The following is a 25,571-nucleotide window of genomic DNA, read 5'->3' as shown; positions in this document are numbered from 1 at the left end:
ACACTCCAGGCTATACCAAGATGGCTCTGAGGAGTTACAACACCAGTAGTCTTGGGAAGTAGAGGCTCTTCCCTGTGTGCTTCTGCAGAATCACAAGCATGAGAAGAGTCAATGTTGAACCTTTTACAAGAACTGCAAACAGGTCACCAGGATTGACTGTAGTCACACACTGGGGACCTTGCATAAGGAGACCCCAGCATAGGTGATTGACCATAAGCAGACCCATGCACTGCACAAATCATGATTGCCCGTTTTCATACACAAGTGGTGATTGTTGTCACTTAACAGATTGACAGCCAGGACAAGATTTCTTAGCAATCTTGGGTGGGGCTGCTCTCTGAGCCTTCCTATATTTCCACCGATGTGAGGAAGAGGAAGACAAAGCATGGTAGATCTTTCTTGACCTTCCCTGACCACTGGTCTCCAAACCTTCTCTGTCTACTAAGTACAGAACACAGTCAAAACATAGCCATCCTGAAAATTAAGCCAATGCATCAGCCACAGCAGGTACATCCACTGTAGCACTCTTGGACTTGTGGGGAAAAGCAATGGTTAACAGTATATCAAGGGACGCAAATCTGAGTGCAGAACTTTTAAAGATGAAGCCAAAGGTCACACTAAGGTTTATAAGGAATGATATGGAATGCCAAGATAAGACCACAAAGCCTCACCAGCTCCTTTGTCTTTTGGGTATACTACAGAGTACAGCTGTATATTACTGGCACAGACCAATAAGTCAAGCAAAAATATAAGGACCAAAAAAGAAGGGTCCCAAGCAATAGCACCAAGTACAAGGAGAGCCAGTTGACTTGTATGGTTTATGTGTACCTTCCTTACACTAAACTATGGAGGTGGTGGTGGTGGCAGGGAAGGGGAGAGTAATATCCAAGTAAGAAGTGGTGGTAGGCATAAGATGGGGAAGGGGGCTGGGTACTGGATGCCAACTGATTCATCTTCGCCTTCTTCCACCTTGAACCATACCTCTTCCATTGAGCACACAACCAATACTTACATACATTTGACAGCAAAAAATTTCCAAAACTGCCTGATGAACTCAGAATAAGGGTCAATGGGTCAAGATGTGAACCATGCACGCAATCATGTCCAATACTAAGAGTAAACCCCCAAAAAACCATAATTGTTGATACTAAAAAATTCCTTAAGTCAGTTACAACAGCAGCCATGCTGGAGTGCTTCAGTAAATCTGCTCAGAGAGAGTGAAGAAAAGGTGTCACTTTGCGAGTGAATGGGGGGGGCCCTCTCTACCTCAACTGCCACTAGTTAACTAGTACTTATTAAGTTCCAATAACCTGACCGGCTATTATCGAAAGTATTCCACTTAAAAGATGAAAGTTTGCACTGCTGTAGGAACAAGAATACTCAGAAAAGTCAGCTTCAACAAGAGGCATGGTGAATAGCATGTGTACTTTGGTATGCAGTACGGAGGGTGGCTGAAGAAAAAACACATTGTTTACTGAGTGGGTGGATCCTATTCCCCTCAATTGCCTGCTTCTTATTAACAACCTTGTTATATAGATACAACAACTGGACCAGGTATTGCCAAAGGTATTACATATACATAAATCTTTGTATTCTCATATGAACAAATATAATCTGTTGATGGACTTTCTTTCCGAAAATATGAAGGAATACAACTGTAATAACAAAACTTGGACCATGTTACTTAAATTTTTAACATACCTTAGGAGGGATTGACCAAGGGACTGATGGTAAATCTTTCGTCACTGCTTCGGGGAATTCTGAGTAATCTACATCATTTTCCATAAGCAATGCCTCTGTTTCTGCCTCGATGTCTCCAACCTGACCTATATCACGCACCAGTGCTCTGACAACATACAGGATATTTGAACATGACAAATTTTGAGTAATATTAGTGCAGTACTCAATCTATCTACCTACTTGATAAAAGGGACATCTAGAATAAAGCCGTGGGAGACTTTACTTTAAGTTTGCTTACTTATACAATTAGAGACTAATACAACATTATCATTTTTAGTACATTAGCACAACAATCCAATAGGATATTGTAATAAACTTACCCAAAGGCAAATTTTGGCTCATTCCATTCTACAATTTTTGCCAGGAATATTCTTGAAAGATAATCCTGATGTCTTGCCATAAAGTCTGGAGGACACTGTACCATAGGAATTTTGAGTCTTGGGATGCGATAATCACTAGGTGAGAAGAGGGCTAAATGTGGATTTTTATCTGCAAAAAGTTTTAAAGTACCTGCAGCTGTTCTGGGATGCTTTTGGGTGACAATGTAGACAACGTGCGCTGTCTTTTGTACAAATTTCTCCCATACAGGTAGCCTCATAACTTGGATAACATTTGGCAAAACATGTTTGGCTTCTCTAGTTTTACTGTTGCCAGGAGTATGCTGATTTGTCATTGTTACCCCTGACACAGTTTTTCCAGATGTTTCACCTATACTTTTATGTCCCTGAGAGCCCTGTCTATGATTTTTAGCACCTGTTCTTTGGACATCATAAGTGTCTGGACTACAGCCTTTAACAAGCTCCCTTCCAGAAACTGACTTCTCCATCACTGCAGTTTTACTTTCAGATTTTCCTACAGATCTAATATGCTGTTCTGCACCAAGGATTACCTTACATACAATTTCTTCATGTGTTACCTTGGCGTTCCTAGATTTTCCTTTAAAAGGTACATGGTTATTTTCCAAATGTTCACTTTTAGTACATTTATTTTTTTTCTTGGACTTTCGCCTTTTCTTTGCACCCTGTAAGGATTCTGTGTTATGAAGCATAGCATCTATTTTCACTGCACTGCCAACACCTATTTCTTGGTCACCTGTAGATAAGCTATTTACACAATTGGCACTCTGTTCCCCCTTTTCCATTTCAATATTCAAGTTTTGTGTACAAATTTCTTCAGCTGAATTTTTTTTGTTTAAATGTAGTGTGTTTATCCCATCTGTGACTGCCAATAATTCTTGCTTAACTGGAGAACCACTGTCACCATTTTTTTCTCTCTGCTGTTCCTGGTAGGCTTCCCACTGAGCTCGGATAAACTCCTCATCTTCTCGTGCCTGTTCATAATCAAGAATTTCACTACATCCACTCTCATCATCTGTGAAGTCACACTCACTGAGCTGATCTGGAGGAACAGCACAGCCTTTTACTTCATCATCAGAATCATGGACTGGTGTATCTCCTTTTAATTTTGTTTCATCATCTTGTGTGCAAGAAGTTGAATCATTGAATTCTGGTTCAACTTTTGGAGTACAAGAATCTGGAACATGATCATGACTCTTCATTTCACCATCACCAAATTTTTGCATTTGTCCTCTCTTTCCCCTCCCTCTTCTTTTTCTTTTAACTTTGACAGTGTTTGGGTCACATTTTTCTAATTCTTCATTATCTTCTACAACAACATCACTATCACACTGTTCAAGACGACCAAGATTTTCTAAGCCTTCTATGTTAGTGCACTCTATTCTGTTTTCCTTTACCTGAATAGCTGGTTTGTAATTAGTTTTATAAGACATATGGTTATATGGGGAAGCAGCACTGGAGGACACTGAAGCAGATATACCATACTCCAGAGGTTTATATACAATACTTAGTTCATGGGGTTTATTTTCTAAATACTCATCTAATTGTTCATACAGCACCTGAAAAAGAATAAAGTTTAATTTAATACTTATTGCTTAAAGGTTCAGCATATGCACTTTTTACTTACAAAATTATTCAAAAATTCATGAATTCAAGTGCAGTGAAATAATTCCAGGAGGTAGAGAAATGTTGAATCTACATATTTATTATAATATAACCTGATATTTTACCTTCCACTGGTCATGGGGTTTAATTTCCACCACAACCACATCTCCGTGCAGGGCAGCGTTGCGGTCACGTACCCCGCCAATATAAATGTCCATCGCCCCGTCCTAAAGAAAATAATTCAAAAGAAATTGGGTAAAAGGATTAAATACATACAACTCACAGCTATTGTTTCTAACTAAAATTCCCTGAGACTACTTTCTCTCAATTAACTACATACCCAGCATACACAGACCTTGAAAAACACATATCTGCTATTCCTCACTAAATTTTTCTAAGACTACTTCCCCTAAACTAAAATGAATACAAACCTTGAATGAAAGAAAAGAGCAACCAGACTATGCTAAGCATTACTATGGTCTCATAAGGAAAAATTCCTGATGTTAGATTTTCAAGTTTAGCACTCGACTGTACAAAGGGTCTGAATGTACCTAAGGCATAAAAAACTGATACAGTCCAACCTCTTAATCCAGAAACCTTGGGACCAGGCCACTGCCGGACCACAGAAAATCCCGGAATATAGAATACATCCCTAAAAAATGATGGCCCTAGGTAAACACAGTCTTGCCAGGTAATTCCAGCCGAGTTTCCAACTTTACCTACTACTTGGCTAAGTTCTGGCAATGCTTTTCATACTTTTATTACTCATATATTTTAACTTTATACTGTATAAGTTTTGTTAAAATATGACAAATTTTAAAATCAATTTGTATTTTTCATAGCTAACAAACTTGAGGTCTTAATAATAAGATGTTTTTCAAAGCGCTAGCTGGTAACTGGATAAAAACAATCAAAGCTTGTAAGCAAGGAATCTGCGAGATCTGGGAACTCTTGCACGTATGAGGTGATAGCTGGTCAGAGACCATGCACCGCCTCATGGCGATTCAGCCTTTCCTTGACTGCCTTGGAGAATATGACACTTTCGCTCTGCTCTCCTCCCTAGCCGGTTGATTTGTGACTGTTTCTTCCATTTCAGTGTGCTTGTTTCTGCATTATGGATTCTACCGAGCTTCCACGACCTCATCAATGCATGAGCCAGGCATTCGAGGAATTCCTTGCTCAAGGTTTTTAGCTGCTGTTATTACTGACCCACATACAATGTGCAGTAGGTGCTGTGCTAATTATTGAACAATAATTAACCCTTGTCCGGAATGTCGTTCCTGGCCTAAGTCACAGTGGAGTGTTTTACAAGGAGAGAGAACATCGCAGTTTTGACTCCTCCTTCTTGGGAAGGTTTTTCTTCTCAGATGGATGATTGGGCATCTCCCTCTCCCTTTGGCTAGCCCGAGTGTGCCCCTGTCTCCTTCCTTTTCTTCCATCAATTTGTTGATGGAAGCATCGGGAGTAACACAATGATATTATGCTTAATGTAGGCCCTCTCCCTCAGGTTCTAATTTTATACTCGAGAGGGAGGACGCTACGCCATCTAATGTCTTATTTTCAGATTCGGAGTCATCAAAGATGGCAACTCTTTGGGTATTGCTGGGGCTACGGGGTTCACCTTCCTTGGATAGACTGTTGTCGCATTTCTTGGAGGCGTCCACCCCCTCTGGCTCCTATAGCAGTCCTGCCTACCCCAAGGACTCCTCTACATTGGTTCTTGCGTGCTGCAACCTTGCGGAGCTACTTTGTCATCATTGATGCTCTCTGGGTGGTGCCTTAGAGCTCCGCCAGTGAGGCCATCAACCAGCTCTGGTCTTGGAGATGTCGTGATGTCACTTCCAGCATCCTCTCAGCCTATGACATCAGATGCAGTGACCACTCATCCTCCAGCTGTGACATCACCGCTACCCGGTATGACATCATCGTCTTCTCTTGCTGAGCAGTCTGAGGCGTCTGTGCTGTGCAAGCGGTCTACAAGAAACTGGACTTTGTTTTGCAAGAGAGGATTTCTGCTGTGTCTTCAAAGAGGAGTTGTAAACGGAAGGTCTCTTCTCCTACTCCTGCTAGTAAGAGACCTCGTAGAGAGAGGAATTTCTCTCCTTCTCCACCACCCCCTCGCCATCGTGTCAGACATTGGAGGATCAAGGACTTTGTGGTTTCGTTGTCTTCGTGTGAAAGGAGTGCATCGCCTTCTCCCCCTCATGGGCATGTCTCTCCCATGCACATCCGTGTTCTTGCAAGTGAGAGAAGTGTTTTGCCACATGGCCCACAAGGTAGTGTTTCTTCCTCACACATTCGCATTCATGAGGTTGTCAGTGGAGATAATGGAAGGAAGGCATCCTTTTCTTTGATACATGGCTGCGTATATCCTGTACGCTGTGAGAGTAATGTATCTTTGTCTTCCCTTCACGGCCGTGTCTCTCCCTCTTATGTACGTGTTTGTGACAGTGTGAGTGTTGAGAACAATAAGGGTGTTTCAACATCTTCCGTACGCAGGCATGGATCATCACTGCGCGTACATGCTGATGATGTCGGAGGTGACCTATCTTCACCTGTTCCTGTATGTGAACATGAAATCGTCCCTGCATGTACTTGCTGACAGGATTGGGGGCAAGCCCTTTTTGTCTGTTCCTGTACCAGTTAGTTAGCGCAAGGACGATAAAGATCTGATTAAAAGGTTGAAGGTTGCAGATGCGAGGGTCGCTCAAGCTTTGTCTAAGGATTCTTCGCTTGGCAAGACAAGACAGAGGCTGAAGGTTGAAAATGTGAAGCTTCACTGGCCCGTGGACATGTTTCTTGTTCTTCTGGAAGAGACCTTAGTCTTAGGATGCCATCTCCTTCAGGTAGCTCTCTTTGGCAACGTTCCTTGTCTCAGGATCGTGCTTGGTTGGCTTCTCATGGTTGTGTACTCGAATCGTCACACGTTCATATATGTGATTCCTCCCGCCACCAGGTATGTTTCACCTGACGCACATGTACGCAATCATGTACATGGTTCTTCTCACGAGGATGTACGCTGCTCAAGCCGGGACGGTGTGCAAGTGTCGTTGCGAAATGAGGTTCAAGAACCTTTGGGTTTTAGACCTTACACATCAACAAATATTGTCCCGAATGTTGGGCTGTCTTGGGAAGCTTCACCAGCAATTTTACAGGAGGAGGATAATGCCAAACCTTCTTCATGCCATCGGTCGTCTGTGCCAGAACAGAAGGAGGGAGACACCTAAGTGTTTATGTCTTTGTTTGCAGAGGTTGTTGATCTCATTTGGGAGCTCAACAATCTTGAGGGTAGGGCACAAGCTCAGTCTTCTATCACCCCAATGGGTATAGAGGCCTTGCTGAGTGCTAAAACAGGACTCTAGAACTTCTTTTGAGCTCCCCTTGTTGGGTCACACTCAGTCCATCCTGCAACGTGTAAACTCTGTTGTCAGACTGAGATGGCTCTCTGTGATCTAGATCATTCAAGTTTCTTCCCCCTCCTCTTGTGTGGCATAGTGCTATTCTACCAATACAGTTCATTTGATGCCTCATCACCTTAACCCAGACATGATCTCTTAAGCCTGGCCAAACTCTGGAACAGGTTAGGTCTGAAGGTCCTTCCTTTTCATCACAAGAGTTCTTAGCTATGGGGACTACTACGGCTTCCATCTTCCAGACGGTCTCCACCGCGATAGCCAGGATGGATTTGGATAGTTCTGAGGGAGGTTTAGTGAGTTCTTCCTCTCTCAATAGACTGTTACAGTCCGAGGCTATGGCTATTTCTTACCTGGTACACCTTAGCTCCAACTTGTGGGCCAACCACCTCCTGGCCAGGAGAGATGCACCACCGTCCAAGGTGGCAAGTTTAGTGGACTCTGAGTCTTTGTTGGCTCTAAGGATTGGGGATCTGCTTGATTCACAGTTCCTGTTTCACACTGAATTGGAAGCTTCGATCCACAGACAACAAACAGATACTAAAGACAGGTTAGTCCATCAGGCAGTATCAAAGTCAAGAGGCACGTTCACAACACCCTCCTCCTCCTCAGCAACAGGTGAGAAGATCTTCACCTGTTAAATCTCCTAAGAGTTCTACTTCTGTGAGGGTCTTCCAATCTTCCTCACAGGCCAAGACAAAGAAACAACATCCCTTTCAATCATGCCCCTACAAGCCTGGTAGGGGCTCTAGGGGAAGGGGCAGAAGGGGTCGTTGATAGAGTGGGCGACTCTCCCTCTCCGTTGCTACGGGTAGGGGGATGCCTGGTAGGCCAGTGCGCTAAGTGGGAAAGGTATGGAGCGGAGAAATGGGTAGTAGACTTTCTGTGGGTAGGATATCTACTACCGAATATTCAGTTTCTCTCCTTCCCTCTCGGACAGACCCCTTTTAACACATTTTGCCTAAATTCCCGAGTTAGCCTAATTGTAAGTCAACTACAGTAATAAACTTCTCAGATTCTGCACATTATCATCAGTGACTTTCATATCCTAAATTTCGTATCTTCATAATTATCGGTACTAGTTTCTTCGTCATTTATCTGATTGTAGAGGGTAGCGAGATGAATAAAATAATGAATGAATTTCAGTGATCACAGTGCATTTGAATGTTTCCAGTGGTTTTTTTTCTTAAATTGGCCAACCTCAAAGTTTACCTGGCCTGGAGTGCTGCATATTGATTTTTAGCTTGGCTCTTAAGAGCTAAGCCTTATCTTCCCTCCCAAAAGACTAATTAGGGAATACAACCTCCCTTATGAAGTCTTCATCTTCCCTCTGGGAAGGCTTAGCAAGGAATGAGCCAATTAAGCCCAACCAATATGTGGTGATTTTGCAAGTCAGTCAATGTATGTTATGCTGGCCTAGGTTCCTGACGAGTCCGTAATTGTTGCGTGTTATTTCTTCCTCGGTACACAAGACATTCTATCGCTTCACCTCTGACCTCCCAATTCATTCTTTCATGGCTGCTAAATTACTACCATTTCTGTCTATCATACCTACTTCAGTGCCATCAAAGGTGCTATGCCTCTTCTGGCTTGTCTCCTGTAGGGAAATTTTTTTTTACGCAACAAGGTGCAATTTCTCTATGGAGTGCTCTCCTGTCTGATTAGATTAGATTAGATTATAAAATTTTTGGCTCACTCTCCTGTCTGAGCTCTGTCAGATATTGAAGACAATTAATCTATTAAAATTCTTGATTGGCTTCTCCCACGGCAAACTTTGTTCAAACTCTAGGCTTCTTTTCCCTTAATTCTAACCGCTTCTGCTAAGGTTTACCCCCATCTCTACAATGACATTTTGCTTACTATGTCCTTAACACCTAGTGGAATGACAACCACCTCATTCTGACTGTGCACTCATATTTTCATCACGTTATGAAAATTCTAAGCATAATCAAACACTGACAGCACAATTCTTCAATTCTTTGGAAACCTCACAGACAGTTAGGCATTCATTCTTGAGGCCCAATGGATACACTATCAAGACCATAGATTATTGTCACTATATCAAGCAGTTGATGTGAAATGGTTTTTTCATCCATTGGATTTCATATGGCCCAAAGACTCATTATCAGCAAATTGTAAAATTCTCTACATATGTTTCTCCTGACTTCTAACAAATCCTTTGCTGAGTCCTTAATCCTTCACTGCTGTACATGTGACAAATCACATTGCACTAAACCTGTTTCTATGAATGGAGGGTACGCAGGTACACAGTATCCCTGCACTCCCTTATAACTCGACAACCTCTAATAAGGTGAGTAGATAGGAAGGTGTACTTCCTACGCATCACCCTGCCCCAGGGCCTAAAGTACTGCAGTCACTAAATGTCGTTTCTACTTCCTTTACATAAAATGAAGTAAATACCAATTTTCACCGCCAGTAAGTTGCTTGAATAATGGAATATAGCAAGAGGTTGTGCTTGAAGGCTAAAGACGTAGCCACAGCTCTAATGTCATGTGATTTAGCCTTAAAAATAAGAAGTTTCTCTTCAATTTGAGTGTACCTCTCTTATTAAATCTCTTATGAAAAAGGAGAAAATATTTTTCATTAAAGGGCTGAGATGGGCCTTTGACTAAACACCACAGATTACTGGAGGTTTCTTGTATCTTCCCAATTCTGTGGAAGTAAAGCTTTTTTTTTTTTTTTTTTTTTTTTTTTTGTTTTGTTTTTTTTTTTTTTTTTTTTTTTTTTTGTACCTAAGGCATTGCTCAGGTTCTTGATACAGAAAGAACAAGGCTGGGGTTTTGCTGGCGAATTCATTCTTTGCCAGGAAACCTAGTGCAGTAGCATATTGTGTCACCTTGCGGGAAGCTAATCTTATAAATTGCTTGAATCTCACTGATTCTCTAGGCAGTTGCACAACGTAACCAAGAATAGTCTTCCTAGTTAAATTCTTGAAATACAAAACTCAGTGGCTCAAAAGTAGGTCCTGAAAGCTATGTCAGAACCATAGATTCCATGACACTAACTCAGACTTCTCTAACTTACATGGGTCAAAAGACTTCGGGAGAGCAGAAATATCTTGGTTATTAGTGAGATCCAGGCCTCTAAATACTGAGCAAAGCATCGACCTGCAGCCCTTAATTGTAGACATGGACAATTCTCTAAAAACCCTCAGAAATAGCAAGAACTCTGCTATTTCCATCACAGACGTCTTAGTACTTGAGACATTATCACTTCTGCACCTAGTGCGGAAGATTGATTACCTGTGTGATAGAAGTCTGTAGAAGATTGATGTTTGCATCTCACCATAAAGTCCGAAACTGCCTTTGAAAATTCTTTAGCTCTGAGCAACTTCTTGACAGTCTGTAAGCGGTCAGGGCTAGATTTGACAGTCCTTGATGATACCATCTGAAGTGCGGCTACCTGAGAAGATTGTTTCTTTGGGAAGTTTTGGAAAGTCGATTAGGAGCTCCAGAAGGTCAGGGAACCACTCTCTTAGTGGCGAGAGGGGAGCTATCAGTGTCATTGATGCATTCTGTGAGACTTGAATTTGTTCAGGAGGCATACATATCCTTGTTGGACCAGTCCTGTAGCAAGGCACCTGTTGCCCATGCTAGAGGATCTGGACTCAAGAGCAAAACACAGGGAGACAATGATTTTTGGACGTCACAAATAGATCCAAGTTATCCGTTGGGATAACTTGGTCCACTCTGCTTAATTGGTCTGCTAGGATGTTCATCCTTCCTCGAACAAATCTCGTTACGATTGCTGCTCGATTTTGTTTTTCCCAAACAAAGAGGTCTCTCGTTGTGCAAAGAGAGAAGGAATGCATCCCTCCTTGTTTGGTGATGTAAGAAAGAGCCGTTGTATTGTCCGAATGCACAACAACAATTTTCCCAACTACTTCTAGAGCAAAGGCTTGAAGCCCTAAATGAATCTTTCTTGGTTTTTTTATATTTATGTGGTCACTCATCTGTTCATGTGATCAATTCCCTGAGACCTCCCTGTCCTCCAGGAGAGCTCCCCAACCTACGTCTGATGCATCCGAGTAAAAGCTGAGGTCTGGGTTCCGGACAGCAACTTTCCTTCAAACAACCTGCTTTCTGACCTCCACCAAAGCAGGTGTTGTTAGATGTCTGGTGTTATTGGAATAACTTAGTATAAAATTGATATATACATAAATAAATTTATGGCGCCATAACAGGCTGAGATCCAGTTATCGGTGCCATAACATACCTAACAAAGGCACCATATGGCGCTTATGCCGACAGACAGGCAGCCAGAGCCTAACTAGGAAACTACAAGGGCCAGTAGGACTCCTGACCCCTTCCTCAGGAAGAGAACCATTGGGAACCTAGTGAGACCTTGCAAGAGGTCCAGCCCACTCAAAAGTCCAATGCTGATAGCACAGCAGTCAAGTGCTTGGCTATTGTACTCATCCATTTCTCAAAACATACCCACTTTTGGTTGAACCCTGCCAGGAAAAAGAGGCTATGAAAATTAATGCCCTTCAAGAAGAGATTAGCCAGAATATAAAACAATTCGCATTTTACAACAAAGCCATTCACAACCAAGTTTGTATATCATCCCACAAAATAGGTATCCAGCTGTAAGAGGCAGGTCTCAGCCTCCTTCAGGACATCATAATTCTGCTGCAGTGTCACATGCAGGGGAAGCAGTGGAGGAGTGACTGGAGGATAATGAACTCTACAATCCTGAGATCAGAGGTGCTATCCCCTCCAAACAACCATGCTCACTGGCGTTAAGGGCAGCTAATAATAATAATACAGAAGAAGAAGAAAACCACAATGACTTCAGAAGCTCCTCTGTTTCCTGTGAATGCCTTGGAGACCAGCAAAGGCCTGGGAGGTAGGCATCACAGCAGGAGGGGAAAGCAGGCCCTCCCACCACAATACTACACAGAGGGAGAGCCAGCTGACAGCTTTCTGGTCTGTATACACTCTCCTCAGACTACGGTACAGTTTGGGGAAGGCAAAATATAGCAAGGGCGACCAATGTCATACTGCCCTTGTTCCTCCTTTGGAACTGGGCAGGAGGCCAAGCAGCACACTAAACACAAATGAGATGCAGCAAAAATTCCTCGTCTCTGCATGACATAAGACAATTTATAGAGGATCCTAATTGTGCAAACAGATCACATCCAGGACACTTATAGTGATCATACTTGTGAGATGAATTATCAGGTACCCTCCTTCCAATCCAAATCACTCAGAGAATAATCCAATAACATGGCATAATCATCAACCACTCAAAACAATCCACAATTCAACTTCACCAACAGCTGCCAAGGTGGAGGGCACGTCACATCTGATCAGCAGTGATACAACAGACATGATACTACTTATGAAGTGGGAGGTTGAGTCTCCCATACTTTCACTTGCATTCTGCTAGTTTACTACCTTGTTACCAAACTTCAATGACTGGACCACCTTTTGTTGATGGTATTCAATATAAAATATTAAGCAGTTAATTATTGTTAATACTGTTTTTGTAGGAATAATATTGACAATAATTACACTTGACTCAATTTTCAAACTTGAATTTTCTATAATATTTTTGTATGTACTCACATGGTGTGACCTGTATTTTTTGTTTATTATGCTTAGATACCAGTAATAATTACGTAGTGCTTTTATACTGAAGAACAGTACTTCTACATGCCAATGAAGAGCCTTTTTTTAAACAGAAAGAGCTATACCCAACTTTCTCAATTTAAATTCTCAAAGAAAACCAGAAGTCAATTATAGAAGCTATAAATGCAAATATGAAAAACTACTGGGATAGTATGAAATACTTGAAACAAAAGCTTGAACACTGTAAGAACAAAATGACTTAATTAGAAGTAATTCCTATGGGTTTAGCACCCACAATGGTTGTTTCACTAATAATATTCAATAAATAACTGCTAAAATTCAGCAATGCTAATGAAAATGAATTTAGTATGCTTTCAAATTCAGCTTCTCAGTACTATAACTTGATTAGCTAACAATTTTCCTAAAAAATACTGAATACCTGTTCACACACTTAAATCAGTTTTTCACTGGCAAAAATCCAACAATAAACAGCACTGCTAAAACTACTTGACAAGGAAAGGCCAAGTTAATATCAACTATGGCTTTGAAACCAAAACAAAAATGAAACGGTTGATACCGAGAATTACCGGCGCGCTGATATACGCATCTTCATAATTTTTGGGATTAATTCTCAAGACTCCCTGTAAAAAAAGAAGAAAAAATCATTAAAATCAATAGATAGCAATAAAAACCATTGAAAACTATTGGATAGCACTACATAAGATCAAAAACACTAACAGAACTAGAAAACCTTATGAATACAGTAGTACTACTAATTTTGTAAAGGCATAACAATCACATCAATCAATCTCTCAATAAATATTGGGGTGAAAATATGGGTATAGTGTAGCTTAAAATATTATTTACAGTAAACAAAAATGATTTCAATAATAATAAACTATTAGACTAGCTCATATACCTCAATAACTTCTCCCTTCTTGAGTTTCTCCTGTACTTGGAATAAACTCATGTAGGAGTTAAATACAGGAAGTGGCTTCTTATTTGCCAGATGTCGTGGGGTGCCAGTGCCACTTGGTGTGCCACAGCCAGAAGTTCGATTGGGGGTTTGTCGAGGAGGAGTAGTCCGCCTTGATGAGGCTGTTGAATTGTGGTCCTGGTTAGCCATCCTGTAAACAAAAATCAAATAAAAATGTTGGTCTTCTTCATGACAAACTTTCTAACAGTTGCACTACAATTGGGCTCTTAGCACTATTCATTAGCAAATACAAAGCTTGAGGATACTAAAGATTTAAAAAAAAGATATCCTTCATTCAATCAACAATTACGAACTGTGAACCAGCACACTAAGAAAATCCACACGTGTTTACAAAACAAAATGGTGACCACACCCCATAGCAAACTCCTGTTTGCCCTTTTAGAGAACTTGATCCTTGGATCCCTATATAAATTGCTGAATCCCCACCACCCATAAATAATAGCCAAGCTATATAAAAAATTATATTTTTATAATAAGATAAGATTTTATGTATACTTACTAAGTATAGTTACATAGCTATGTAGCTTCTATAGGTTGGCAGCTAGAATTTTGAAATTCGCGGTAGCGCTCTATTGTTCTGGGTAGGCAATACCCAGCACAATTCTGGGAGAGTGGAACCAACTCAGCACTGAAAATCAGTTGTTTATGCCTTCCTATCCATGAGAGGGAAGGAGGAGGGCTCTTATCATGTAACTACGTACTTGGTAAATATACATAAAATCTTATTTTTTCTTTATATAAATGTTTTTATGTATGCACCTTACCAAGTAGTTACATAGCTGAATCCCACACTGTAGGAGGTGGGATCCATGGATAGTTGATTACAATTCATAAAAAAATAATGAAAAGATATAGGTAGTGCTAAGCATTTAGATAATGCTTGTTGGTTCTTTACCTGTTAAGAGGGCTTACAGATAACTAACTGCCTCTGGATGATGCTTATCTTAACTTGTAGAGATGTGGCGGTATAGCCAGGAATAGCCCTCTACTAGTGGGATCCATGCAGCTCATGAATAGCCCATGGCTAGCAAGGTCTACACAAAAAATGCCCCTCCCCAGGGTGCAGAACCAAAATAAGATTAAAAACCATACCCAAATATCAAAATGGACTGAAGGGTACTCCTGGTACATAATACCTCCAGCCTTCCTTTATGACTCAACGACCTTATTCAAGGCAAAGAGAACAGGCTAGGAAGAGACAACTTCCTGTACACCCTTACCACCACTGTACCAGCAACTAAATACTGACCCAGGGTAATGGCAGTTGTAAACAGTTTCGATTTCACACAGGTAACAGGAAACGAGCACTGACCTGCATTTGCAATACGTTGCTTGGATAATGGAATCCTAACAGAGGTTATGCTTAAAAGAAAGTTATGTTGCCACTGCTCTTACTTCATGAGCTTTCACTTTAAGGTGGATTAAAATCACTTTAGACTGAGAATGAGCCTCCTCAATCAGATTTCTCAAGAATGCCCTCCCTGGCATTCTAGAGAAATCTGATTGTGGAGGCTCATTCTCTGTTTAAAGAGTATTTTAATTCACCTTAAAGTGAAAGCTCATGAAGTAAGAGCAGTGGCAACATCACTTTCTTTTAAGCACAACCTCTCCTTGTATCGCCAAAAGTTTCAAGGTTAACGTGCATAGAGCATAACTTTGAGCACAACCAACTCTTATCTATTGAGTGGAGTTCATTCACCCTCATCGCAGTGGATAAGGCTACCAAGAACAAGGCTTTCCTAGTTAAATCGCTCAAGAGTCGCATTCAACAGCTCAAATTGCGGTTCGGACAGCCTTACGAGAATCAGGTCCAGGTTCTATGACAGTCTTAGTATCTTAAGGTTTCTCCATATCAAATCCGCCTGGTCTTTATTGTTCAACAAATCTACACCTGTATGTTCAAAGACTGAACCTAACATTGCTTTATATCACCTGATAGTCAAAGTTGACAGGTTCCGGGACGTCCTCAAGTATAAAAGGAAATAAACAATTTTCGCGATAGAATTTATAGAGGCCGAGATGTTATGCTCCTTGAACCAGGATTGAAAGACTACCCACCTTGCTTGCTATACTTTACTTGAGGACTTCCCTCTGCATTGAGCAATAACTCTTGCAGCTTGGCTTGAAAAGCCTTTTGCTTGTAAGAGTCGTCAGACAGTCTGTATGCAGTCTGGGACAGAGTGGACAGACCTTGAAGTAACTATATGAAGTGGGGCAGTTGAGTAGACAGACTGGTCTTCTGTGGTAACTATCTCGGAATGGCCACCAGGAGCTCTTAGAAGGTCAGGAAATCATTCATGCGTTGGCTAGAATGGGGCAATGAGTATCATAGAAATGGTCCAGTAAGACCTGATTATGACTTCTCTCACCATCTTGAATGTTGGAAAGGCAAACAGGTCTTTGTCTGACCAATCTGTGAGCATCAAGTCTGTCGCCCACACTTGCGTGTCCAGGGCAGGCGAACAGTAAAGAGGGAGATAGTGGTTCATGACGTTGCGAATAGGTCTAAAACCGGTTGCCCCATAGTCTCCACAAATTGAGGCATACCAATGGGTTCAACATCCACTCTATGGGAAGAACCTAATTCTTGTTCCTTAATTCGTCCGATAGGATGTTGAATTTCCCCTGTATAATCCTTGTTAGGATTCTGGTGTGGTTCTGATCTGCCCTTAACAGAAAGGGCTCTTGCCGCTTCACAGAGAGAAAAAGAGTGCGTTTCTCCATTTCTTGAAGTAAGAGAGCTGTTGTATTGTCCGAGTGGACAGTTATTACTTTGTTGCAGACCAGGTCTGCTAACTCCAACAGCACCCAGTGGATGGCAGTCAATTCTTTCAAATTGTTGTGCCACTCTCTCTGTTGAGCATTCCATGTCCCCAATTCCTTGTGCCCCAAGAGAACTCCCCAACCTAGATCGGATGCATCTGAATAGAATACTAGGTCAGGGCTCTGAATTGTTATATTGTTTCTCAAAACGAATCGAGGAAACTTCTTTGAGTCCTGGTGAATTGGGATATGGAAGTATCTTCCATATTGATGGACACCATCCAATCCCCTTGATGAACGGCTGACAAAACCGTCTGATCCTTCTCCATCTTGAATTCTGTCTTTGACAAAAAGATTTAGTGCTTACATCTACATCTAACATGGGACTCTCCAGCCCCGAGGCCTTAGGAACTACAAATAGTCGGTTGTAAAACCCGGAAGTTAGTGGATCTACCACTAACTCTATGGCCTCCTCCTGCAAGACAAACAAAACTTCTCTTGACAGGGCAATGAATCTGTCTGAATTTTCCAAGTAGGCTGTCAAAGCTATCAGAGAGCTGGATAAGGGTGGAATGCTCTCAAAAGGAATGTCATAGCCTTTTCTCAACTCTTTTATGATCCAAGGTTCTGTGCCTCTTGCTTCCCAGGTGCACAGAGGACTACTGCCTTTTGGAGGAGGATTTCATAATGGTTCGAGGATTGAAACATACTCCTCCCCTTGATCTCGGGAATGACCTAGAGCTTCCCCTGACATGAAAGGGTTGAGCACGCATGGAAGGAGAAGGGCGTGAGCTAGGAGTGGTATCACAAGAAGGTCTTGTGTTGACTTCCTCTGAAGGTCAGAAGCAAACTGAATCACTGTATCCTCGGGAAAACGGTGTTTACCATCCAGAAGAGAGTAAAGAAGGGCAGACCTCTGTGTCCGAGACACTCCTTTGGTGGTGAAAGAACATCCCATCAGAGTTCTCTCTTTTTCAGAATGCCCAATGTAATGAGAGAAGCCAATTCAAGGGAACCATCCCTGATACCTTTATCTAGGCAAGAAATTACTCCTTAGGTGTCCGTAAGAGTGTCCTCATCCAGCGCCGAACATGCCTTGATTTTGCAGCCCAAAGCTCCAACGTTCCACTTACTACTTCAAACACACAGAAGATATTCTTGATAAGATGGTCTTCCGACGCCACAAACAATATTTTGGCTGAGTTGAAGGCTGACCTTCTTGCAGAGTCTATGAGTCCAGAAAAGTCTCCCTGGGGAGAGGCATACATATCCAAAGAGTGTCTTCCTGGTCCAGTTACAAAGATGTCTCCTTGTTGGAAGCTGGGACGGTGGAAAATTACAGTTAACCATTCCCCATTTCCTCTTCTCCTAAAGCCAAAGGTTAACTTCCTTCAATCCCTTGGGAGAAGAAAAGGAAAGAACTAGATTAGGCAACTTAAACAATCTACTTGATTATCTCTCGTATATGAAGACTGGCAAAGTTGGAGCTGCTGGCAAGGAGTCAGAAAAATTCGCTAGAAAATAGCTAGGTCTTCCCCTTCTTCTGCTAAAGAAACAAGAGACAAGGCTGTTTGCAGCTGGACAGGAGCAGTATGCACCATGAAGCCTAAAATGCTGTCCTGTTTAATTTGTATGGCTGCAATAGACGGATCCACGACAGCCATACCTTGTGACACCGTAGGGAAATCAGCTCCAACATCTGTAGTAATTAGTTGCTGAACAACCACAAGCTGATCCAGTGGTGCTGGGAGCTCGGGCGCCCCTGGGCACTCAGCTGCTCTTGGGCCAATGGGAGCTATTGAACCAGTGAGCACTCTTGAAGAAGAGGCAAATTATGCGCCAGTGGGCGTTCAGGCACTCGTGGAAGCTTAGGTGCCAATGGGAGCTCTTGCACTCATTGGTGCTCCTACGCCAATGGGAGCTCTTGAGTTATTGAAGATACAGAGGGCAGGAGCAGGACAGTCCCTTTCTGCATGAGAAGGACGCATAAGCACCAATAGACGGTCAGGTGCTGTATGCTTCTTAGAGCTAGACTCTAATACTGAGGAACCATCTGGAGTAGGGAGCACAGGAGGATAGAGATCCGGCACCAACAGATGCTCACAACTTTTCCTGAGTGCAGCCTCATCAGATGGGCACCCAGAGGATGGCTTCCTTGACGAAGAACAGATCTTAGAAGAGGGTATCCTTTCACTACACTGACCCTCTAAGCTGTTGTAATCGTGTGAAAAGTGTTCTGAACTGTCCCAGAAGCTGCAAGAAGGAGACACATTACAAGTCCTCCTTTTCAGAGAACGAAACTCGTCAAAAAAATGCCACTGGCGCCTGGGGGATGACTCCTCAAGAGCTCAACCCACTCCATAAAAAGATGAGACACCTCTGTTGGGACGCCTTTCCAATGGCATTCTGTCACGACCTGGGATTTAACAAAAGGACTGCCTGAGGGCGAGACTGCTCGTGGGCAGACCCCATTGACCTCCCTTGGACTACCAGTATGCCTCTTCCCAGGTGCTGGGGAGTTTGACAGGCTCTACAACACTAGTATTGGCACCCACTTCACCACCTATCTTCTCATCGCCTGTAACATAAATGAAAATTTCTGGTCTACCCAAACTTCCAGGCTGGCAACAGCATCGGGATCAGGTGTAAGGGAGCCTGGATTAGGATTAGGTTGAATAGATGAGGGAGATGGTTGATCAGAAGGTAAATGAGACATTTCCAGAAGGAATATCCTGACTAGCTACATGCTTCATACTGTTAGCCCCAGAAGCACTTTTCTCTTTTTATCCCTCTTAACTTATCTAAGTGAATGGTTCAAGTTTTCCAAGTTTTCAACATTCCCCACAAGTTAAATGAGGAGAGCAAGTTTGACCTCTACAGTCGGTGCAAACTGAATGTGGATCACAGCATGCTTTGATAAGTCTTGTACTATTGCGGTCTTTGCAGCAATACCTAGTATGTACAAAAAAAAGCCTAAAGTATATCTTAGTTTTACCAGACCACTGAGCTGATTAACAGCTCTCCTAGGGCTGGCCTGAAGGATTAGATATATTTTTACGTGACTAGGAACCAATTGGTTACCTAACAACAGGACCTACAGGTTATTGTGGGATCCGAACCACATTGTATCGAGAAATGAATTTCTATCACCAGAAATAAATTCCTCGGGTTCCGCGTTGGCCGAGCCGAGAATCGAACTTCGGACCACTGGATTGGTAGCTGAGCGCAAAATCCACTCTGCCAACGTGGAACTCCTAGTACGTACAGGCAGTCCCCAGTTATTGGGAAGGTTACGTTCTTGGCTGGGTGCTGAGAAGCGAAAACCGCCATTAACCGAAACTGGGCGATTTATGGCTCCGATATCTGGTTAATGACGCCACTGTTATCAGCACCTTATGGCACCGATAATTGAAACTTGACAATCTATGGCACTAGACAAGTGTCATACAACTAGTATCGGACACGCTGAATTACTAACAAACTCAAAAACTAAGATGAGACATAACTTAAAGGCAAAATTGACTATTTCAATAATTCATTCCTGTTTATAACTCAATATTGCTGAACCAGCTCCCAAAAGCCCTCCAAGTCATCAACTGGACATAAACAAATTCCAAAATATTCCGCTGCTGCTGAACCCTGTTGACAGTACCAGCCGGCAGAAAAAACTGATTGCCAGTGTGGTTGGTTCCACTATCCCCTGGTAGTGGGCAGGGGGTATCGCCTAACCCTAAACAATAGAGCACTGCCGCAACTTCAAAATTCTAGCTATCGATGGATAGAAGCTTTAGCTATGTAACTACTTATTAAATTGCATACATAAAATTGAAATCTTCATGTTCAAAGGTATAAAAACTGGAGTGCTTTAAAGATAATTAACTATGTACACTGAGGACATTTACTATGAGATTCACTGCCAATGTCCCAGTGTTTTTCTGGAATAAAATTTTATCAAAATACATGACAAAGGTGACACTTTGTCACGGGATATCTTACATCCCTACCTAATTTTTTACTGTATTCTGTATTACGATAGTTGCATAATTCTGGTCATTATAAGAGTAACACCAACTTCTTGTAGACATCGCCAGGAAACTCGAGAGGAATGTGTTTCGAAGGTATACTGACGTAACTACTTATGACGATATTAACTTGCCTCCTTCTCGATGGACAATTGGCTATTCGTGAAAAAGCCTCCACCTCTGGCAACAATGAAATACGACCGATACTCCTTGTTTACACTTTGTAGTAGTGGTAGTAAGTTATATAGAATCCTTGAAGAAAAGGGCTTCCAAAAGTAATCCAAGAAATTACTATCACTATTTCTCAATTGAAAAAATTATATAATTAAAAATAAATTAGCAAAGTAAAGAAAACTTTGGCATTCGTCGTAACTCCTTTGATATTTTTCCTAATATGACGGTGAAGATCATTGTAATAAATAGACAATTGCTTAGGACTGGATTGGATTACACATATAATTTAGACTTCAAGCCAAGCACTGGGACAATGACTTCTTATAGCCGCCATTCCTGAAGCCTTGACAAGGTACGAATATACATTCAGAATATCAGCTGTTTGTCGTCATCACCTTGTGAGAGGGGTCAGGACATCATGCGCTTGCGTCACGTATAACTTTGAACTTGTACACTAATGCTCTGCCAGTGTCTTTGGCTGCTTTATTTTACTCTTATGAATATACTTTCTCTAATATGAGTAATAATGAATGCTGCCAAAAATTAGGTATGGATGTAAAGTATACTATGGCTAGGTAATACCTTTGTCAAATGCACAGAAAAAAAGTTATCCTGGAAAAACACCGAGACAAAGGCTCTGAATCTCATAGTAGTGGCCTGAAGAGAGAGGCAATCCAGTCAATTACAATTGTCCCCAGATGTACTGCTGGGGCATGAAAAATGAAGGCCAAATAAAATATATTGTAATAGAAATAAACTGTAGGAAACTCTAGTTTCAATTGAAAAACATTCCTATGAAAAATCCAAGTCAATAATATCAATAGCTGCTGTGAAAATGCACACAACTTTTGAAGAAATAGATTGTATGTTGCCACTCTCTTTAGCAAAGGTTAAGAGGATCACACTGGCCAGGGAGGATATGATGCCCTAGATTTGGTTAATTTGTATTCTTTTAAATTGACTAACTGCTGTTTATTTCTTATTTTGATCTTAATCATATCCCTCTCTCAGATTTTTTTTGTCATTCCACACACACACTGTTCTCAAGTATTCTGTGCATAATATAAATGCACGGTAATATGTGGGGTCATATTAGGTTTGCTATATAAATACGTAAGTACGTAACTGTAATTACAATTATTAGGTGAATCAACAGATTTTAAACTTTGCCTTTGTACTTTACTTCTTGTGAAAATTGTTTTTCAAGTTAATCTTTTGTGCTTGGCACAAAGCACATTTCACAACTGCTGCTGATGATATTCACCAGCTTTTTGTTTTCTTATCTTCAGATAAGATAAATGGCTTTCTATTTTAGTCCATGTTTTTGTACATCAATATATATGACAACTCAAGTTTGAAACATGATGCAACATTTTTTATTTTACTGCTTATGTGTGTACATATATAATATTGCTTTTACATATATAATGTTGCTTTTGTGTATGAATAGTTTGATCTTAATCAGTCTAAGATAAAAAGATATCAGCTGAAAATGATCATGTGCAATCATTTTTAAACTTTATTGCCTCCTAGTTTCTAATACTAAAGATATAACATTTGGTCTTCACATTCTGCTAACCTGCTGGTTTACATTTTTTCAAATTTCTCTATGAAGATTAAATTTTAGGATTAGATTAGATTATAAAATTTTTGGAATTTTAGGAGTTTATACATATATCATTTGTTTATATCATGGTCATGCATTGGACACTATTTCAGTGGATATGTACTTGATTTAAGATCTGTATACAGTGGTCCCCCGTATTCGCGGGGGATGCGTACCAGACCCCCCCGTGAATAGTTAGAATCCGCGAATGTTTGGAACCCCTATAAAAATGCTAAAAACAGCCTATTTTGTTAGTTACAAATCAAGAAAAACCCACTAAAAATTTTCCTACATGGTTTTTTTTAATAGTTTTATCACAAAAAGTGCAATTCATGATGAAATCCACCAAAAAAACCAGGAATTTGTGGATATTTATCATAGAAAAATACCGCGAATGCATGAATTTTCCGCGAATAATGCAGGGAAACGTTCCCGAGAGAAATCCGCGAATGTGTGAGTCCGCGAATACGGGGGGTCCACTGTAATACTATCTTGTATATAGGCCTTTAAGACACAGAGTTTAAAAATTAATTTTACTACATATTCTAATTTTCAATGTACATATACTATGCATTGGGTAGGAATTACATATACGCAAAAATACTGCTGAAGACCTCTTCATCTTCACCACTGAAATTATCTGCCAAAGAAGAAATGGCTTTTGCCAATTTTGAATAAACTTGGCATTACATCATTAAAATCTCTCTAGTGTTTGATTATTAATAAATAGATAAAATGCATTTCATTAAATCTTACATGCAAATGACCTACAATAACAGTAACTGACTAAAGCTGCATACATTCTATAAAATGTATTTCCATGGTTAACAATAACTGTCTGTAATAGGAGAGATTATGTTTGTAAACAAATGAAGCATGTTTGGTGTATACGCAGTACACTGGTGGGCAAAAGCGAACAATAGCAGATGACGCTCTCACCTAATTTAACTTTTAGTGTTTAGTGTACCACTTTACATATATGGCTGGGTAAGGTTTCTGTCTTGCTTATTACATTATATATGTATTCTCGTGTAGTGCTGTATTAATTTCACAAAATGTGGAAAAATTATTCTCAAAGTTGCTTATGTTTCAAGTTGTTCAGTCTGCTAACTTCACGCAACACAAACTTCACACGAGGGCAAGCTGGTCTGTGTCACTGCCTCTTGATATGAGAGTGGAAGGGTCTGAAATTCACTGGTCCTTTATCTCAATCCATTTTCTATGTATCCTAACTATAGCTTCTGTGAAGTCTATCATTATTTTTTACTCTAAAACATGGAATAATTATTTTTATGTATTTATTGTTGGTATAATGGTTAAAATAAAATAAGCATAGGAATATGGTGGAATAATAAATTTTCAAATTATCTATGTAGTGAAATCGAGCGCATTTTGAGCAATTCTCCAAAATATCAATGAAAATATGTAAATCCGAATATTTCAATACACAAATGCTTAGGCTACTTCTCACCATATGCTGCCTTGAACGATATGATATAAAATTGAAAGATAAGACAAATTAGATACATATGGGTGAAAACTTCTGTCCATGTGTTGGTAGTGGCAGGGAAATATTATTGGAATGCTGCTCTCAGCAGTGGTTGGCAGACATTTCAATGGTACTGTAGACATGACAGGGATAGATCTATATTATTCCGTAGATCTATATTATTCTGTGGCGGCCTAGACTATAGCAGTTGCAGTTTTTCTATGCAGTTTTAACTCCTGAACAAGAATTTTAAGTAATATTTATTCGGACAACTGTAATTAACCCCCAGGGGCCAGTACTTAAACATGGTGAAATACATTGGACGTGCCCAATCCCTAGTGGATGTCGTGTTCGCGGTTACGTTACTTGCAGTCCGTGCGGAACTATTCTTTAGAATTACGCCCATTTACTGAACAAGTGCTCTACTTTCTATCTCCTGAGTAATTTGAGTCAGGTTACAAAGTGCTCTGCTCCATGGCTCTCTTTCATCTTAATTATTTTTAAGCCTTACATGAGTAATGGCAGCCAGCCACTTCTCGTTTCCTTGTCACTTTTGCTGGGAATATGATGCCAGGATACTAGCCTTCCCTTTCCCCACCTGTTCGTGCATCCTACAACAATGAATGGCTGAACCATTGCTTGTAAATAAAGCACAGATTAACTTGAATGATCAACATTCTTCTGATAGTAAGGTAGAAGAGTGGAAATGGCTTTTTGCCCACCAGGAGTGTTATTGTTTGGAAAAGACGTATCGATGACTCCCAAAACATTTGCAAATAAATACTGATGCAAATCACTGTTAGGCTTTTTCTCACTATACGCTGCCTTCAACGATATGACATAAAAAAGCATATACATACATATATGCATATTGGTCATTCATGTGCTTCTGTTTAATGATCTTTTTCTTCACACAGGTGTCCCATTAGCCAAGTGTCTACGTCATACTTGGAGACACATTCTTACAAATTCTCACCAACAACCACTAGCTTTGGGTTCATAGCACTTTCCCAGTGCACTTGAAGTAAGGATAACTAAGGTATTTGGACTGTGTTTGTCCCTTTCATCTGCTAGTTCTTTTATTCTATACTTTACAACAATAAAAGAGGATTTTGGAAATTGGGTGTTTCATGAAAACATTGGCTTTAGTTCTTAACTAGCTATGGTTCCTTCAATGCAGGTGTAACTCTTGTTCCAGGGATTACTTTAGGCAATTTCAATTGTTCTTCAGTAGTTTTGAATATTTATGACATTCATTTTGATAAAGTCATCCGTTATGGGTAGTGGAAACCCTTACTCCTTAAATTATGGCAGCTCACAGTAAGAAAGTGGGGGTGTTGGGTGAATTCAAGAGTGAAATAGACTTCAATGACATATAGTCCTCATGATAGGTAGCTACATCTGCAAGTCCTAATTCTCATGAAGATAAGGTTTACTGAATATTTTTAAAGAGGCATCATGCTCCAGGAGAGTAAGGACTTAGTATGCTAGTGATGGGGTCCAAAGGAGAAAAGTTTCCTTGGACTCTTAACACCCTCGGTTAGGTTAGGAAAGGGGGTTCAGGGGCGATACGCCAAAGCAAATGAAAGGCCAAGAGCCTTAGGCGAGATTAGGTTAAATGCATCATTGTATTTTAATCATTCTGCATTTTTCACAACACAAAGACCTAACTGGTTTCCTTCTGCAGTCACCCATAATTGGAGGCATGACAGGGAGGAGTCCAGTAAATCCACCAGGTTACTACCTAATATCCTTTACAAATACCAGAAAGACTCAAAAGCACACATGGGAAAATCATACAAACTCAGGAAT

At 40.7% G+C, this 25,571-nt stretch overlaps 1 protein-coding gene across 15 annotated transcripts in view; it reads right to left on the bottom strand.

The window, feature by feature from the left end:
• Positions 1-25,571, bottom strand: part of LOC135217998 (DIS3-like exonuclease 2) — a 445,369-nt gene that overhangs the window by 18,828 nt on the left and 400,970 nt on the right. For all 15 annotated transcript variants that reach the window (XM_064254129.1, XM_064254137.1, XM_064254139.1 and 12 more), the window contains 5 exons: positions 13,628-13,835; positions 13,296-13,349; positions 3,827-3,928; positions 2,061-3,655; positions 1,702-1,846 (listed from right to left, as the gene is read on the bottom strand). In XM_064254129.1, coding sequence (XP_064110199.1) covers positions 1,702-1,846; positions 2,061-3,655; positions 3,827-3,928; positions 13,296-13,349; positions 13,628-13,835 — 2,104 coding nt within the window. The remainder of the gene's footprint in view (positions 1-1,701; positions 1,847-2,060; positions 3,656-3,826; positions 3,929-13,295; positions 13,350-13,627; positions 13,836-25,571) is intronic.

This window comes from Macrobrachium nipponense, chromosome 9, assembly GCF_015104395.2.
Source record: "Macrobrachium nipponense isolate FS-2020 chromosome 9, ASM1510439v2, whole genome shotgun sequence".
NCBI classification, from domain to species: Eukaryota; Metazoa; Arthropoda; class Malacostraca; order Decapoda; family Palaemonidae; genus Macrobrachium; species Macrobrachium nipponense.
This window is presented reverse-complemented; position numbering and strand designations above follow the sequence as displayed.